Raw genomic sequence first — 15,888 nt, 5'->3', positions numbered from 1 at the left:
TTTTTTTTGTTTTTGGCTTCAATTACACTAGGAAAAAGAAATCAGACTTGCTCACACGGCAAAATTATCCTAGGCAATGTGTTTGGAAACACTGAAGCCTTCTGCTAATACAATGCTTTTAACTTTTTTTTTTTATTGTGACCAAAGCATTACAACATACACTGTTACCTATGAACTATATAAGATCAGTGTGAATGTGATTCTTGTGTCAGAATGAGAAAAAAGTCAATCAGACAAGGTGGTGTGATGCTGCTCCATTACTCCCAGAAAGTTTTGTCTGTGGCATGAAATAAGGAAGCTGGAAAGCATTTCTTTCAACGCTTCTGCACTGACAGTTTTTCTGAGATGGATGAGCCCCTGCAGATTTCAGTGCAGTGGTGGTACCTGTGCACACTGGGCTTTGCTGACATTTGTCTTGGCCAGTGCTGTTTGTCAGAACCCTGTCTTGCATCACCTAACACAGTTAGGAATATGCCTTTATCGAAAGGCCGCTTCTGATATGCTGCTCTGCTAACTTTAGTCTGGATGAACCAACTGTATTTTGCTGCCCATCATTTTTCCCTGGCTGTGGCACTTGATAGGCATTTTTAATGCCCTCCTTCAAGCAAGCAGAACCCCAAATTTGTGGACCAAGAGATGAGGTCCCACTGCTAGGATGGCTGTGGCTCTGAAATAGGTATTTGTTTCAGCTGCAAAGGTCACCATGGGCATTCATGGTGGAGAGGACACCTGTATTTCCCTTTCCCTCAAGAACCGATGACCTCTTGCCTGTGAGTCATAAGCTACCACAGTCCTACGAGGCTTCATGTTATTTTGCATGTAGCTCAAGGGCCCGTACTTTGATGCTGTGGCTGTCGCCTTTCTACCACCCATTCTCTTTGGTCTTTCTCTTCCTTACTCTCTCACCTGCGTCTGTCAAAGTTCACACTCCTCTCTCTCAGGCCCTGTTCTGCCTTCTCACACCTCTGAATGCCTCACCTTCCTTCCAGATCTCAGGGGGTTTTTAGCTTGCATCTTATTCCTCCTTTCCTTGGAGGTCAGCAACCCACCGTTCTCTTTTTACTGATTGCTTCAGAACATCCTCATAACCTTACTGTTTCCCTTCTGTGTTCAGCCTCCCACGGGCTCTTCCATATATTGTAAACTTCTCCAACCACATTGCTGCATACATATCTCTCCATACCTTCACCACTGCTCCCAGCTTTCATCCTTTCCTGGCTCTGCATCCCTGTGCTTTCCTCAGTGGAAAATTATCCTGGTGAGTCTGTCCTAAACCTTGTGGACTCTTTAGGTCGTAGACTTGCATCATAGCCTAGACTCAAAGCAGAGCTACAAGGTTAAGACATGGCACTGAGAGCTTTGATCCATATCAGAGAGAGCACTTTGAAAGAAATAAGCAAAGCAGAGGGGAACAAAGATAGTCCAGACCCCAAAGTATTTAATGTATGAATACAGGTTAAAAACAAGATAATACGCAGTCTGGGTGACTATAGCAATTGGTGACAGGAATATAAAGGAAGCAATAAACATCTGAGCGCTTGATGGCAAATTTGTTCATGATGGAGAAGAGAACAGGATGAAACAGAGACCAGAGCAGAGATGAAAGACTGGGTGATGTTTGATTAGGTTGATCATTGCATGGATGACCGGTTCATGATCTGCAATGATCCCACACTGCATGCCACAGTGACTGGTGCACATTGTGACTGCCTTACACAAATCCATGTGACCATTTGCTAAACAAAAAATGGTTGTGCAACACAAGCAGAAAACAGACTTAGCAGGTCAGTAATGTGTCTATCAGACGTGCTGAAGCTGTGTCTCATGGAGAAGGAAAAGACAATTCTTGTAAACACTGTGTATTTCGGTGGGGTATAGCATAGAAACAAGGTTTACCACAGCAAGTGAATAGTTTTAAAAGTTACACAGCCTGCCTCCACTAGATATGGCACATTTTTAAGTAGCACCAATTAAACTGTGTTAGCAATATATTTTAGGAAACAAAATAATTTTCTTTCCTACTCTAAGCAAGCCTAATTTCCCTGAGTGCTGTCTCCTCCCAGCAGCATACTATGAAGACAACTGTCTCTTGTCTGGTATCTCACATTGTAAAGACAGGACCAGGCTAAAGCATAAGCATGACAGACCAGAGCCATATACCCCAGGTTTTCCAATAAGCGTCTCGTGTGTCTTCAAAGAGTCCTTCTCAAAGTGAAAAAAACCTTGGAACTGTGTCCTTGGTCTGGTCTGCAGAAAGCCTGAAAAAAAAAACAATCAGAGAGGTGTAAAGTTTCTGTGCAACTCAATTTGTGTTTGATCGACCTGCTGGCAGGACCTTTCTCATTAAGTGTACAGCAGGAGAAAAGGTTGTAGTGAGTCACCTCCTGCTGTTGCTCCATCGTGGCCCCATCACAATGGCGTCAGCAGAGTGTCCACACCTTTCCTTCCCCTGAAATGAAGCGATGATGGTGCAGTCCCTCACCAAACTAGCAAATGTCCCTTCTTTGAGGGCTACTCTTTGAGGGCTACTTAGCAGCTTTGCTTGGAAGTAAGACTGCAGCACTGCTTGGACTCTCACTCAGCTACCTTCCCAAAGGAGAAGCATCCCCATGGTCTCCCCAGCTACTGAGATATCTGGAACTTAAAAAGAGCACAGAATCAGATATAAAGATCTGTGCACAGGGCATGCAGCAGTGAAATTTACCTCCAATAAAATGTTTTTTCACATTTCTTCTTACAGAAATTAATTGCTTTTCTTGTCTGGTACACAAATATGCTCATTAGAAATAACACATGCAAAAAGTGACAAATGTTGGCAGTGATATTGTGACACTCTTTATCATGCTCCAGCCTATAAAATGGCACTGAAACCTTTGATGTGGTTGATGTCACTTGTGACTCTTGGGGGATCTTCTCTTGTCCACTCAGCAATGGTTTCTCTCCTAGAAGGGTTCTCCAGTGATCTAGTTACTCATACACATCCCAGGACCTTCTGGTTCCACACATCAAGACTTTCCATGCCATTTGGGATTTTTCTGGTGGTAACACCTCTGCCAACCGCTGCTCAGACGGAAATGCACTGGAATGGAGATGGAGTCCAGAGTGGTCCTGACCTGGCATGAACTCCACCTCTGCCAATAGTGTGACATCTGAGAAGGTGCTGAGAAGCTCACAGGTTTTGTAATGTAAGCTGTTGGGCAAAAAGAGGGGAAGTGGCAAAGGGAGAGGGGTTCCTCCAAGACTTATTCTCAAATTAAATGTTCACTTCCTTCATTTTCACGTTCTCCTTTTGTACTCCCTTGCTGCCTTCCTCCCTTCTATTTCAGGTCCAGTTAGGGATGGGATGCAGAGACTTGGGGTGTTCTGCTTCCCACCAGCTCCGAGTATACCCAAGAAGTAATGTGGGGATATTAGCAGGAAAAAAAGCCCGCTGCAGCTAAACTTTAATCTCACACACTGCTCTGGGGGCTAGCTTGATTTTCAGAGGCTTGTGCAATGCTTTGAAGGTCTCTGCAGTGCCACTTGCACATAGCAAGCCAGAACAAAGTTCTGAGGGTAGTCTCAAAGACATACCTGTCCAAGCTAGCTCTGCCACTGCTGCCACCCCTCTCAGAGTTGAATGACATTTTCGTGTGGGATTGTGGTGGCCGTAAGAAATAACTGCCTACATGTTCACTTGAATGTGATGAACGGTTTCAACTGAAAACAACCCATCTTCAAGCATTCAAACCATTTAATTGCAAACAGCTTTTCCTTTTGAAGCTTCCTTACAATTTTCAGAAATAAAATAACCACATCTAAAACAAAGACTCGTTCCCCAACCAAAAGTTTATCAAAAACTACACAAAACTTTAATTTAGTGCTCAATGAATCACGTGCTTTGGTTCTGAATGATTTTGCTCTCTGGTTCCCATTTTGACAAGAAAATGGAAATGTTAGAGTTGAGTTTGATCTAGATACGCTTATGAGTTTGGACGGCTGGGTTTTATTTTTTTCAGCTCATCCACAGAGTTGAAAAACAATCATACACAGCTTAGCCCCGGAGCACTCCCCCGCTCTGAGGTTGGTTGCATAGCAAACTGCAAAACACAGGCATGAGCTATGAACATGCAGCGGTCGGTCATGTCAAGTTTCAGAAAGCCTGAACTGGCTCTGCGTTATGCTGAGCTTTTTCAGACTTTACATTATGCCCTACTGTTTCCTGGTTGCTTTTGCAGTCTGCTGACTCTGGCGTTGTATTAGCCTGATTCTTCCTCTAGGGTGCTTTGGGTTCTGTCATCCTTTCCTTCCTCTCACTTCCCTCCATCCTCTTCCTCCGAAAGGTATTTTATCTCCTTGCTTTTTGATGAGCTGTTCTCATCGTTTCTGCCTGTGAAACACAGGTACAGACTTCTTGGGCTTATAAGATGGTTGTAGGACAGGAAGAGGAGTGAACTAGGACAAGAGCTTGTTGCCTCATGGCAATAGGTGGGTGCTCTGTCCTCCCTTAGGCAAGAGTCATGGGTGAAAGCACCCCACAGACATGCCAGTGGGTCGGGAATGCCACGGCCCCTAGGGTAAGGGAGCAGCCCCTGGGGACTGGCCTCTCCCCAGGCAGTAGGGTTTCCTCTTCACCACCCTGCTGCTTTCAGGCACCCAGTACTGAGCACACACAGGCAAGATTTCTGAGGAGGACATTAAGGTCCCTTGCCAGACAGAGGAAGCAAGACATCATTTACAGGGGGAAGGGCTCCCTCTTCACCTTCATGGCAGAGAAGTTGAGGACCACTCTCAGGAGAGGATAGGGGCAGAAGTCTCAGGTGTTTTAGCTCTGGGCAGGATTTCTAACCTCCAGCCTCTCCCCTCCAGTGATCAAGAAATACTGGGAAAGGATTCAGATGCAAACAAAAGGATTTGGGCAAACAAGAGCCAGAGAAGCACATCTTTTTAGTTTAAAAACTCTTGAGGAATAGTAGTAAGGGAAATTATTAAGGTGAATAAAACAGCAAATGCAGGGTGCTGGGCTAGCCAGAAAGGTTGCGGGCCAGAAGTTGGGGACATTCCAGGATGTAGTCCCAGGCTGTGATAAAGGAGTAAGAAACAGAAGACCTACAGGGTAAAATCCCAAACCAGATACTTAGTTCTATAGTTTTTATTTTAAAAACAGGAAACAACCACATTAATAAGCATATAAAACCCATCCAAAATATACACAATGCTGTTACAGAAAAAAAACCATAGAGATACCATGTGAGAAAGACCTACACATTTCGGTCCAAGCCAACATACATCTCTGATGCACAGTATGGAATGCTTTTATGCATAGCTGTAGGGGGAATTTCCTAACATATAGATGTCCACATAGAAGTTTCATGTCTGGAAGTGCTGGAGGGTGAAAGGAAGGGGACAAAAATCTGTATAACTGAGTCAAAACGTGAAAGTTTGGAAAGAAGCCATATATAATACTTCTGAGAATAAATATCTGGCACAGAAGCCTGATAGAAAGCTAGGGAAAACTGGATGTAATAGGATTGCATTGTGCAAAGCTGGTGTATTTAAAATGAAGTCACAGGAAGTATCTCACAGCAGCAAATTTTACTGATGTTTGCAACTGTTTCTCATTAGGGAAGGTAGCAATGTCATCACTCTATAGTTACTGACAATGCCAGATACACACCCCCAGAACATACATCAATGGGAACTGCTCTGAAGCAGTATGTTGTCCAGAAAGGTTGGGCTATCCATGCTACAACAATTTTGCTGAATTCCTGCCTTTCTGAGTCTTTCTTCCTTTTACCCACCTTGGAATCTGTGGGCCTGCCTCTCTTTAGGATATCCGGCAATGAACTCCAGCATGACTTTGCAGGTAGACCCGAGTCTGATCAAGTCCAAAAATGCAGATCTTAGAGCAGGAGTTTGAATTGGACCTACCTCTGTGCTACCTTCAGATAGCTCGTGCAGGTCTGGAGAGACACGGGCCTGAAGCCTCTCTCGACAGAGCACTGCAGTCAGTGAAGCAAAGCTCCCACCCCTTGACTGCAAGTATGCCATATGTGCTACTTTTTGCCTTCCTGAACTGAACTGTGCTAGCTCGGCAGCAAGGGCAGGTGTATACATACTCTCAATTGCCTAGCAGTGTGAGAAGCAGGGAGACCAATAGTTACTGTTGTACTGTTATTGTCTGCCATATCCCTTTTAACAGAGGCACTATTACAGAGCTGTACACATCTATACAGCATGCTGCACACTGGTGAGCATCACGACAACATGCAGATCTTCCAGAGAGGACACGTGGGGAAAAAACATTGGGCCTGCAACCAACCAGTGGACTGAGCACTACAGACCTGTCACACTGCTAAGCCAGTAAGTTCCAGTAGCTCTGGTCTCTAGTCCTGCATCTCTACCTTTATGAACTTACATATGCCATAACTGATCACACCTATGTCCAGAAGGGTCATGCTACATGCCTGTCTAATATTTCTAAGAACAATTGCTAAGAAAATACAGCTTTGGAAAATAATTTTTATCCTTGCATACCTTTAAGTAACAATACGCAAATTTCAGACTTCCTGACCTACTAGAATACAGCAGAGAAGCCAAAAAAAAAAAAATCAAGAGAAGGCTGGAAAAGTTACTTTCTGGTTTGCAATCACCATGCTCAATCGTCCCATACAATGCTTAACCACGACTGAAAATATAAACTAACAACACCCATTTGCTGCAACACCACTTTCCAATCAACACTTGGGAATAATATTTAAAATTGCCACCCAAAAAATCCCAAATAACAGAGATTTTGGTGGTCAAACAAACATACCTCTTCTCACTAGTATGCAATTCTTTGAATTTCTTTCCAGAGGGCACAAATAACTTAAAGGTGATGTGCATAATTGGCTCTGTTGTACATACCATCCAAAATGCCCAATCTCCTGTTTAGTACTACATTTCTCCTTTACAGTCTTATTGCACCTCAAGTCTACAGCATCTTTTGTTAGAATAGCTATTTCTCTTAAACATCTTCAATTTCATTATCTGTACATTTTTGTACACCATTAAAAAAATAAATATTTACAAAGTGACATACAAATAAATAAACTTAAGTAAAAGTATGCTTTCAGTCTGTCTATACAAAAAAAATAAAAGAGCAGGAAAAAATATGCATGTAACTTGGTCCCCTTTTTCCTGAGGCTGAAAAAAGTGCACACTGGATAGGAAAAAGCAAGGAGATGGCTTTTTGGTAGGCTTGTTAAATTCCAGTGTAACACTGCGCACACACACACACACACAGAGTAGACTCAAAGGGCCGGGGACTTGTTTAGTGGGTCACTTCAACTCACTACAAAAATAGCAATTAGATTCAAATACATAATGGTCACTGCGTGCATAAGTATGTTAACCCCAAATAGCAATTATAGGTGAGAAAAGCAAAAATATTGCCAGCTTTTCTCTGTTCTCCTGACAATTGTGACAGGGAAGATGAGATTATTTTTGCGAGTGCCAGGTGACTTCCAGTACTTGCAAATGGGATCACCCATATCAGATTTGCTTAATGCTGGTAAGCCTGGCAGAATGGGGGAGTATATGGGTGCAAAGAAGAAAATAGCAGCAATTGAGGGGGGGGAAAAAATGTCCCAGTTCTCATGGTTTTCTTTGCTCATTCCTTTAATGACTCTTTAAACATGTAAGAGTCGAAGAAGGGGTGTGTCATGAATCTTAGGCATCTTCTTTGTCAGGTTGTATGCTGTTCAGCTCCACCATGGGGTTCTTCTCTACAGACGATGTGGGGCTGGCTTCTGGTTGTCCTTCAAAGCCCCTGGAGATGTCTTCAAAAGTCCTGCCCTTGGTCTCTGGCACTTTGAAGTATGTGAAGACAAAGAAGATGACCAGGAAAACAAGGAAGATGAGGAAGACATAGGAGCCACATAGTTTCTGCAGGGAGGACAAAAGCAGGAGGTTTTAATTTGAAAAGCTCATAAACCTAAATGCAAGGTCATTTGCTGTTGACAGGTCAAAATTCTAACACCTTTCTCCAACAATGCCCTTACTGACTTTCTCAGATTCCTGTGGGCTTTTGAAATGCTTTAATGTTCCTGGGGATGACCAAAATTGAGGCTTTTAAAGGGAAAGCCTTGATGTGCTAATTAAGATGGCTCTTCCAACTATTTGTAAGCTACAAGCAATTAAGAGAGCAGAATGTAAGGTCAGCCACAACATTCTCAACCTTCAGTTAACTATCAGAACGCAGAATCAGGGACCTCCGGAAGATTGACCAGCCCTCTGCTCAAAGCAGGGACAACTTCAAGGAGAGATCAGGTTGTTAAGGGTCATACAGTCATGTTTTGAAGTCTCCGAGGATAGAGATTCCACAACTACTCTGGACATCTATTCCAATGCTGCAGCACTCTCTGTGCTTTGCAAACTGGGTCCTTACCTCTGCATACGGGAAGAGCATTCCCACCAAGAAATTAGAGGTCCAGTTGGAACAACCAGCCACTGCCATGGCTGCAGGCCGTGGGCCCTGGCTGAAGAGTTCTGCCACAATGAACCAGGGGATAGGGCCAGGGCCAATCTCAAAAAGAGCCACAAAGCCAAAAGTTGCAACAATGCTGATATATCTGATCCACTTCACAATGTCCTGCAAGGAAACAAAACATGACCCGCTGCAATTTGAGGCAAACATGGCACAGCACAATGCTATCTCCAGTGTCACAACTTTCTCAGCTGCACTGTGAACTCTGTGGCACAGTTTCCGCAGTTAGGAAGTTGCGCCCTCCACTGCACACTCAGCTCTAGCCCCAGCTGTACCTGCCTACAGGGCAGAATTGCAGGGCAAGGCAGATGCATAGTCTTATAGGTCCCCTGCTGGGGTCAGCCTGGACAAGAACACCAATTACTCACCTTCAGAGCTAAAGCAACGGTCATAAGAACAGCACACACAGCCATGCCACCTAAACCAACTAAATGGAGGGTCCTGCGCCCTGCACGCTCCACCAGGAACAGCTGGAAACATGGCAGAAGGAGAAAAAAAAATCCATGACTTTGGCAGCAAGAGCAGAAGAGGCTTCCTTGCTCAGTGTGCCCTGCACCTCTTTCTTTTATCTGCCTGTAGCCCTCAGTGCCAGTGGTGATCCCAGCGTACAAGTTACCAGGCTGCTCCATCCTCGGCACAAGTTTTTCCTCTCTGGTTCTTGCTACTGCCTTCTCTCATCATTCTTTTCCCCCATACACCCCTTTTCACCCTCCTTTTCTTCTAAAAGGATAACAATACCTCTTTCTCCCCTCATCTCTTCCCACAATGCTTTTAATGCATTCTTTTCTTTGCTCTTATAGGCCATTGCCTAGCCCAACGCTTTGCCACAGCCTGGCTACTTGTCTTCAGTCACATGTCCCAAAAAAGCCCAGGCAGACATGTTACCTCTCACCATAAGGCCCTGTTCCACTTACCGACACAACAGTGAAGACTGTGTTTACCACGCCAGCTCCAATGGTGGCATACACAGGCTGTGTGATACCAGCTCTCTCAAAAATCCCTGTAGAATAATAGAATACCTAGGAAGAGAAGCAAAAGTTGGACACCGTCACAATTCCAGTGTTTGAGAGCATGCCTCTCGTTTCCTGCCTAATGGCTTGCAGGCCCAACAGGGAGTTTCTAAGAAGCACTCAACAGTATAAAACAGCATGCTTCCAGTCAAGGTTCATTCACTTGATGCAAGGCTGCAATGTCTTGCTGGGGTGTGTATGTGAAAAGTGAAAGCCAATATAATCTCCGCTTTCCATCTTAGCAATCTCTGCAGTTATCACAAAACACACTGACCTCCAGTCAAGGCGCAAAAAGGGGTTTTCTGGAAGCACAGTTCTCTCAACATTAGCGGCAAGTGTAGCCAGAGACCAGGGAGGCCCAGCAGATGGGACAGGAAGATAACTCACAGCATTGATGCCTGAGAGCTGTTGGGAGAGCTGTAGCATGATGGCAACAATAATGGCTTGACGGTAGTTTGGAGAACGGAAGAGCTCTGGCACAGTTGCTTTCTTTTCCTGGGACATTTTAGCACTCTCTTCTTTCATCTCCAGGATGTCTTGAGACACATCTTGTGTACCACGGAGCTTCTGGAGAACTGGAGGGAGGAATCAAAAAATGCCAGGTATAATACACTCATGGTCAGTAGGTTCCCCCCACCCTGCCCTGCTATTTCAGGGAGGGCACACTGGGAAGACTGGACCATCTGCCAGTCAGTGTTTGGGCCTGCTGTGTGGGAAAGATCGAGCCTCTACATAGAGCCTTGCTCATCTTTTCAACCCAGACGTCGGGGTGCTTTGATCAGCATGGAAACCAGGCCCAGGTCCTGCTCATGTTGCTTGATCTCCAAACTTACATTTGATCCCTAATTCTGTTCACACGCTTGCCAGAGCTGACTCCAGCCTCTGCAGTAGGAGATGGAAACACCCTCCAAGCTCCGTGTTAAATATCAGCCGATTTCCTGTCAGCTCCTCTGTCAGGAGGAGCTGACAGAGCTGCAGCATCTGGCCCTGCCATATGCCGCCAGGCCAGGTGCCACTCCTCACATCTTAACCCCACCTGGAGTCTCTGTTGGGATGCCAGGTTTTTCACACTTCCTGGCACTAGTGCGACCTAAAGGATGGGAGGGTAGGCCTGGTGCCCTCCGGGAGTCACACCCTGATCCACCACAGGCTCCACAGTCAGTCCTGGCCTCCCACTCAAGTTCAGTGCAGGCTGGGAGCCAGAATACAGCCCTGCCCCTTCAGAGATGAGTTCTTACCTGCTTGCGCTTTCTCTTCCTCCATCTTGTTGATCAATAGGAAACGGGGGCTCTCAGGGCAGAAAAGAAGAGCCACACACTGCAGGATTGCTGGGAGGATCGTGAACCCCAAAAGCAGTGGCCAAAGTCCTTCAGTCCCCATGATTTCCTCCAGGCCAAAGATCTAGACCAAGAATTGCAGGGAAATCAAGTGATTTAAATACTCCGATTCCTCATCTCCACACCAGCAAGTATGACAGAACCACATACCGCACCTGATGGCAAGTGCGGCCCACCTCGCCCTCCCCCAGCCCCCCTTTCCCCTGAGGGCAGGATCAGGTTGTGTCAGGCCTACCTGGGCCACCAGGATGCCTACAACAATGCCCAGCTGGTTGAGGGTCCCAAAGGCGCCACGGAGGCTGGTGGGCGAGACCTCACTGATGTACATGGGCACAAAGCCAGTGCAGAGACCACAGAAGAGGCCAATAACAAAGCGGCCAACGATCAGCATCTCCACTGCCTTTGCCGTCTTAGAGAAGGCCATGAGAGTGCCACCAGCAAAGGCCAAGATGTTCACCAGTAGCATGGAGTTCCTCCTGCCAGGGTAAAGATGTCAAGACTGAGCTTAAACTGGCAATACATTTGGAAAATCATTGGGAGAGGGGTAAACCTACCCATGACCCTCCATCTCAGGGGTGGGAGAACAGAGTAATTCCTGTTTAGCTCCTGCCTTGGCCTGCAACCCTCTCCTCCTTTTTGCAGCCCATACATTCTTGCTTCCTCCCCAGCCTCCTCCTCCTCCCCTCTCACCTCTGCCCTCTTCCTCCCAACACTCCATTATAGAAGGGAAAAATTCCCTAATGGCTTGGATCCCTCTTCCCAACTTACCTGCCAAATCTGTTGACGAACAGGCTGACTGAGAAGGAGCCAATCATACCTCCTACTGAGAAGATGGCCACAGAAAGGGACCACAGAGAGGTGAGGAGCTCTGGGGAGACAGCCGCCCCGCTCCGTTCTGACAAGGTGCTGTTGAAGAACCTCTGGATGATCTGCAAGAGAAACCATAATCCAGTGGGAGGCATTTTGCACTGGGGAGAGGGGAGATTACTTCTGAGGTCTTCCTTCTGTTTTCATGGAGGAAAGAAGCAAGAACAGATCCTAAAAATTCAGTAGGCAGCAACAAGTCATACAAGGAAAAGGTGAGGATGCAGAAAGAAGAACTTCCATTGAGAAGTTCAGTAGATGGGTAGCAGTATGATGAGGGAGAGATTGCTTCACTGAACATGGAAGGGTGGGCCAATGATGACTGAGAAAACCAGGCTTATCTGCTGAATGTTTCTGGATAATGTGAGCACTGGTGGTGCTTAGGGCGTGGGTGTGAGACAGTTGGGAGTGAGGGAGCAAGAAAACATGATCAGAGAACGGAAGGGAACATTTCTGGCAATCCCAGAACTCTGGCAGCAGGGACGGGCTTTCTGGGATGGAAATAGTTTAAGAGACACAGAAAGTTTCACTGAGGTAAGCCTGAAAGGTTGCAGCATTATGTAAAACAATCCTTCATTGTCCCATGGGGATGTGACAGGGCTGTGTTGCTGATTTCCAAGGCATCCTCTTTGATAATGAGGGAAATTCTACAAGGGCTGAGGGGGACATGGCCTCAGAGCGTCTGCCCCCAGCAGATGGCAGCAGGACATTAGCTAGGGAGGACTAGGGAGGACCCCCCCTCTGCCTCCTGCCCCCCCCCGCAATGTGTAATGTGACATCTATTCCCGGAGACAGAGTGGATGTGGTATTGGTGACTCAGTTCCTGAGAGAGAGGAACCATCTTATAGTTGCAAGAAGACCACATTTCTCATTTTCTTCATCTCTTCTCTTCTTTCTTAGGCTACAGTCATGAGATGATTTGGTCAGAGTGCCACAGTCACAACCCTTTTACAAACACCAAATCTACACTTAACACAAGGAATGAATAAGCAAATAAAATAAAAAAGCCTGAGATAGTCCCTGAGATAAACTAAGCTAGAGCAACTGTAATCCCTATCAACCCTCAACTGTTTTCTGCACGCTGCCCCCTACATTCTTTCTGCCATGGCTGGTTTATTCTGACTCAAAACTGAAGTGGCTCACATTCTTCCATGCACCAAATATAGACCCACGAGGAAACAGTAGATGGACCCCTCCTGCCCTAGTCAACCCTCTGCACTCCTAATTAAGAGAGCTAACCTCTCTGCTTGCTTTCTCTCCTCCCCAAAACTTCGTCCTTCCTGTCCATTGTTGTAGTGGAGAGGAGGTTTTGAATGTCTTCTTTCCTTGACTTCATAAACCAGAACCAGGTTGTTAGCTGCTCGGGAGACAGCTCCTCTTATTTTTACACCTTTGTCTTCTCATCAGCCCCTCACTCATACCATCTCCCCAACTCATTCTCCCTCTCACCTTCTCAGGAGCATTGATGACACCAGTGTTGTACCCAAACTGGAGAGATCCAATGGCAGCAATAGAAACAGCACAGATAAGGGGTGCTGTGATTTTCTGTGGAAAGAGAGAGAAAACAATTATTTAGCTAATTTGGTTACTCATGCTTTCTACACAACTTCAGTTTCTCTTCAGCATAAACAGCAGCTGGAGCTTATAGGTGCCATGTGCAAGTGTGCCAAGGGCAGGGAATGGGCTTTTATCCAGCAAGGGTGGGTACTGGTAACAAAGTCCCTGGAAAGGGAGATGCAACTGTACAGCAAGAAAAATGTCTGTGACTAGAAGTAGGAGGGCCTGTCAGGACCTCCCCTTTATTATCCCCTAACCTTCATCAACTATTCTCAGTTCATTAGTAATGAATACACTGGCTGCATTAGTGGCTGTTATTTTGGGTTGATCTGCTTTACAGAAAAGCTTTTGCTGATCTCTGGCATGTCATGAAACAAGGGTCTAACTCTTCCCCATGCCAACTGACAAGTTCCCATAAATTGAGTCTCAGATCTGCCCGTGAGCTAAACTGGCAGTCACTCCTAACAGTTAAAACATGCACTCTTCGGCAACAGGCCTGCTTTTCCCAGGCTAGAGCTTCCCAACCCTGCCCCAGGGCACCTGGCCCAGCAACCTCTGGCAGCCTGCCTCACAGAGGCGGCAGCAGTGCTGCCAACCTTCCCGTTTATTTTTCTTGATGCTGTGGCAATACTTGGTATTTTAAATGAAGCACAGTCCCTGGAATTTGAGTATATGTGAATTTCTATTTATTAAAATAAAATAACTGCTGAGCCCTCAGAGCCATAAAGGAAGCTTGAAGGTCCAACCTCAGAAGTCCCAGACAGAAATTTAAGTATCAGTGAAAAGCATCTGACATTTTCTACAGTTTTAAAGCTTGTGGCGTTTAAGCCTGCTCTGTGTTAGGGAGGCGCAGGGGAGCAGGTGACTCAGAAGTTGGCACTTAGACGTCCAGTGCTTGAGTTGGCACAATTTGGAAAGATCATGTTTCTGTCTCAGGAGGGATTGGAAGCTTTTCCAAAAATATTAACAGTCCCTTTTCCAAGGCTTTCCAATTATTGTCCTAAGGCTGGCAGGGGAGAGAAAAGTACTCCATGGGGCATGCTGTCACAGCTCTTCCAGTCTCTCGTTTTCCGGCTCAGCTCCAGGAGCAAGAGCTCCCAAGGCTGCCCAAAATTTTTGCCAGTAATCTTCTGCCAGTGCTCACACCACCTTTACCAATCTTTCAAGCCAAGCATGTAGGTGCCTCTGGCCTGCCCAAACCTTACGCAGCTACAAGTTAGGCCCCAGTAAACAGAAACCGGGGAAATTACTCTCAGGCATGGTTTCCCCCACCTACATCATGTAAATGTCTCAGGCTGAGCTCTCTTCCTGCCGAGGTTAGTGAAGGAGACAACGGGGACAAGGATCCTTTTCTTGCAGGGGGCAGATGATTCCCGAGGTAGCATTCACACCTGAACACACCCTATGTGGTCTAGGCTTCTTCTCCCTGCCACCCTGTGACCGCTCCCCTCATTTTTGTCGCAAGGAAATTTGGCAGAGAACCAAAAGGACACAGCTCTTTCAAAGCACGTGGGTGCCTAAAAAACGGCATTAAGACATCTAAGCAATTTTAGAACTCCAGGCCAGGTCATCCCTAGTCAGCAGGTATAGCAAAGCTGAGGACAAAACCCATCTCTCCACATTTTCACAGTGACTCAACACAAGAGCATCTTTCCCCCAGGGCTCTGCTTTATCATGGCTTGCAGTGGTCACAGATGGCCTTTTTCTTCTGGGTGCAGTAGGGACCACAGGGTACCTGCTTTGTGGGTACCCCTTCCCTACATGGTACGTACATAAGCTATAAAGCGGTTAGCTCTTCTAACTCCTCATACTCCCTTCTCCTGGCTATTGCCTGCTATTCATCTCCTACCCAGTCTCATACCACCCAGATACCACATGGCCTGACCCATCCCCTCCAGTGAGCCAGACTGTGATCTAATGTATGGATCATTTGTTACTGCTGGAAGTGCCTCACTTCCCAGAAGGCAAACAGGGAGCTCAGAAATAGTACAGCTACACCCCCCCCACCCAAAGGCACAAGGCTGAGGTCTGTACACCGGCAAGGAATTCAAACCACCACCCTTCCCTCCAACCACCGGCATCAGCAGCGTTCATTATCCAAGAGATGCTTCTCACCAGCCTCCCTCTCCTTCACTGAGTGGAACCTCAGAGCAGCACAACTTGTTGAACCCAGCTAAAGCGGCCTCTCAGCCCTCCTCTGAGTCGACCTTGACCAGATGCTCTCCTTTTCTCTGCCTCATCTTCTCACACTACTCGCATCTCCCATCAATAGGGCGGTGAGGGCCCCGGGCTTCCCCGATTCTGCTGTTCCTGTGTAACTGTAATCCCCTGGCATCCTGCACCGGGTTCAGCTGGATATTTGCTGTCTCCCTCTTTCCTCATGCCTGCCTGCTTTTCTCCCCGATGCATTCAAACACACGCAGTCATTAGCTCACTCCACTGGTGCACGCCTCACTCGTAGCTGCAGATGAGCTATGATGCCGACAAAGGCTCTGTTCCCCGCTCTCCAAAGGAGAAAGCAGGAAAGGATATGCTTTGCTTTCTTCTTGAAATTTAAAAATAGCTTTATTATAATAAGCCATACCACCACCACCACCAAAAAAATGTCTTT

General features: G+C 46.3%; 1 protein-coding gene across 1 annotated transcript; it reads right to left on the bottom strand.

The window, feature by feature from the left end:
• Window positions 1–7,623: 7,623 nt before the first annotated feature.
• On the bottom strand, window positions 7,624–13,183 carry LOC104071387 (solute carrier family 2, facilitated glucose transporter member 3). The gene is made up of 8 exons (XM_009587799.1): window positions 13,170–13,183; window positions 11,092–11,332; window positions 10,758–10,920; window positions 9,907–10,094; window positions 9,424–9,528; window positions 8,878–8,979; window positions 8,411–8,614; window positions 7,624–7,908 (listed from the first exon to the last, which is right to left on the bottom strand). Exons 1-8 carry the CDS (start codon window positions 13,181–13,183, stop codon window positions 7,693–7,695), a joined length of 1,233 nt encoding a protein of 410 aa, XP_009586094.1. The 3' UTR covers window positions 7,624–7,692.
• Between the last annotated feature and the right edge of the window lie 2,705 nt (window positions 13,184–15,888).

The sequence above is a fragment of the Fulmarus glacialis genome, unplaced genomic scaffold (genome assembly GCF_000690835.1).
Source record: "Fulmarus glacialis isolate BGI_N327 unplaced genomic scaffold, ASM69083v1 scaffold6381, whole genome shotgun sequence".
Lineage (NCBI taxonomy): Eukaryota > Metazoa > Chordata > Aves > Procellariiformes > Procellariidae > Fulmarus > Fulmarus glacialis.
This window is presented reverse-complemented; position numbering and strand designations above follow the sequence as displayed.

What these genes read in the sequence shown, in the direction of transcription:
- LOC104071387 (XM_009587799.1), bottom strand. An exon ending in AGCTCTCAGGCATCAATGCT is followed by an intron (nt 9,529 to 9,906) that starts GTGAGTTATCTT and finishes TTCTCTTCCTAG; the next exon opens with GTATTCTATTATTCTACAGG. An exon ending in CCGTTGCTTTAGCTCTGAAG is followed by an intron (nt 8,615 to 8,877) that starts GTGAGTAATTGG and finishes GTTTCCTTGCAG; the next exon opens with GACATTGTGAAGTGGATCAG.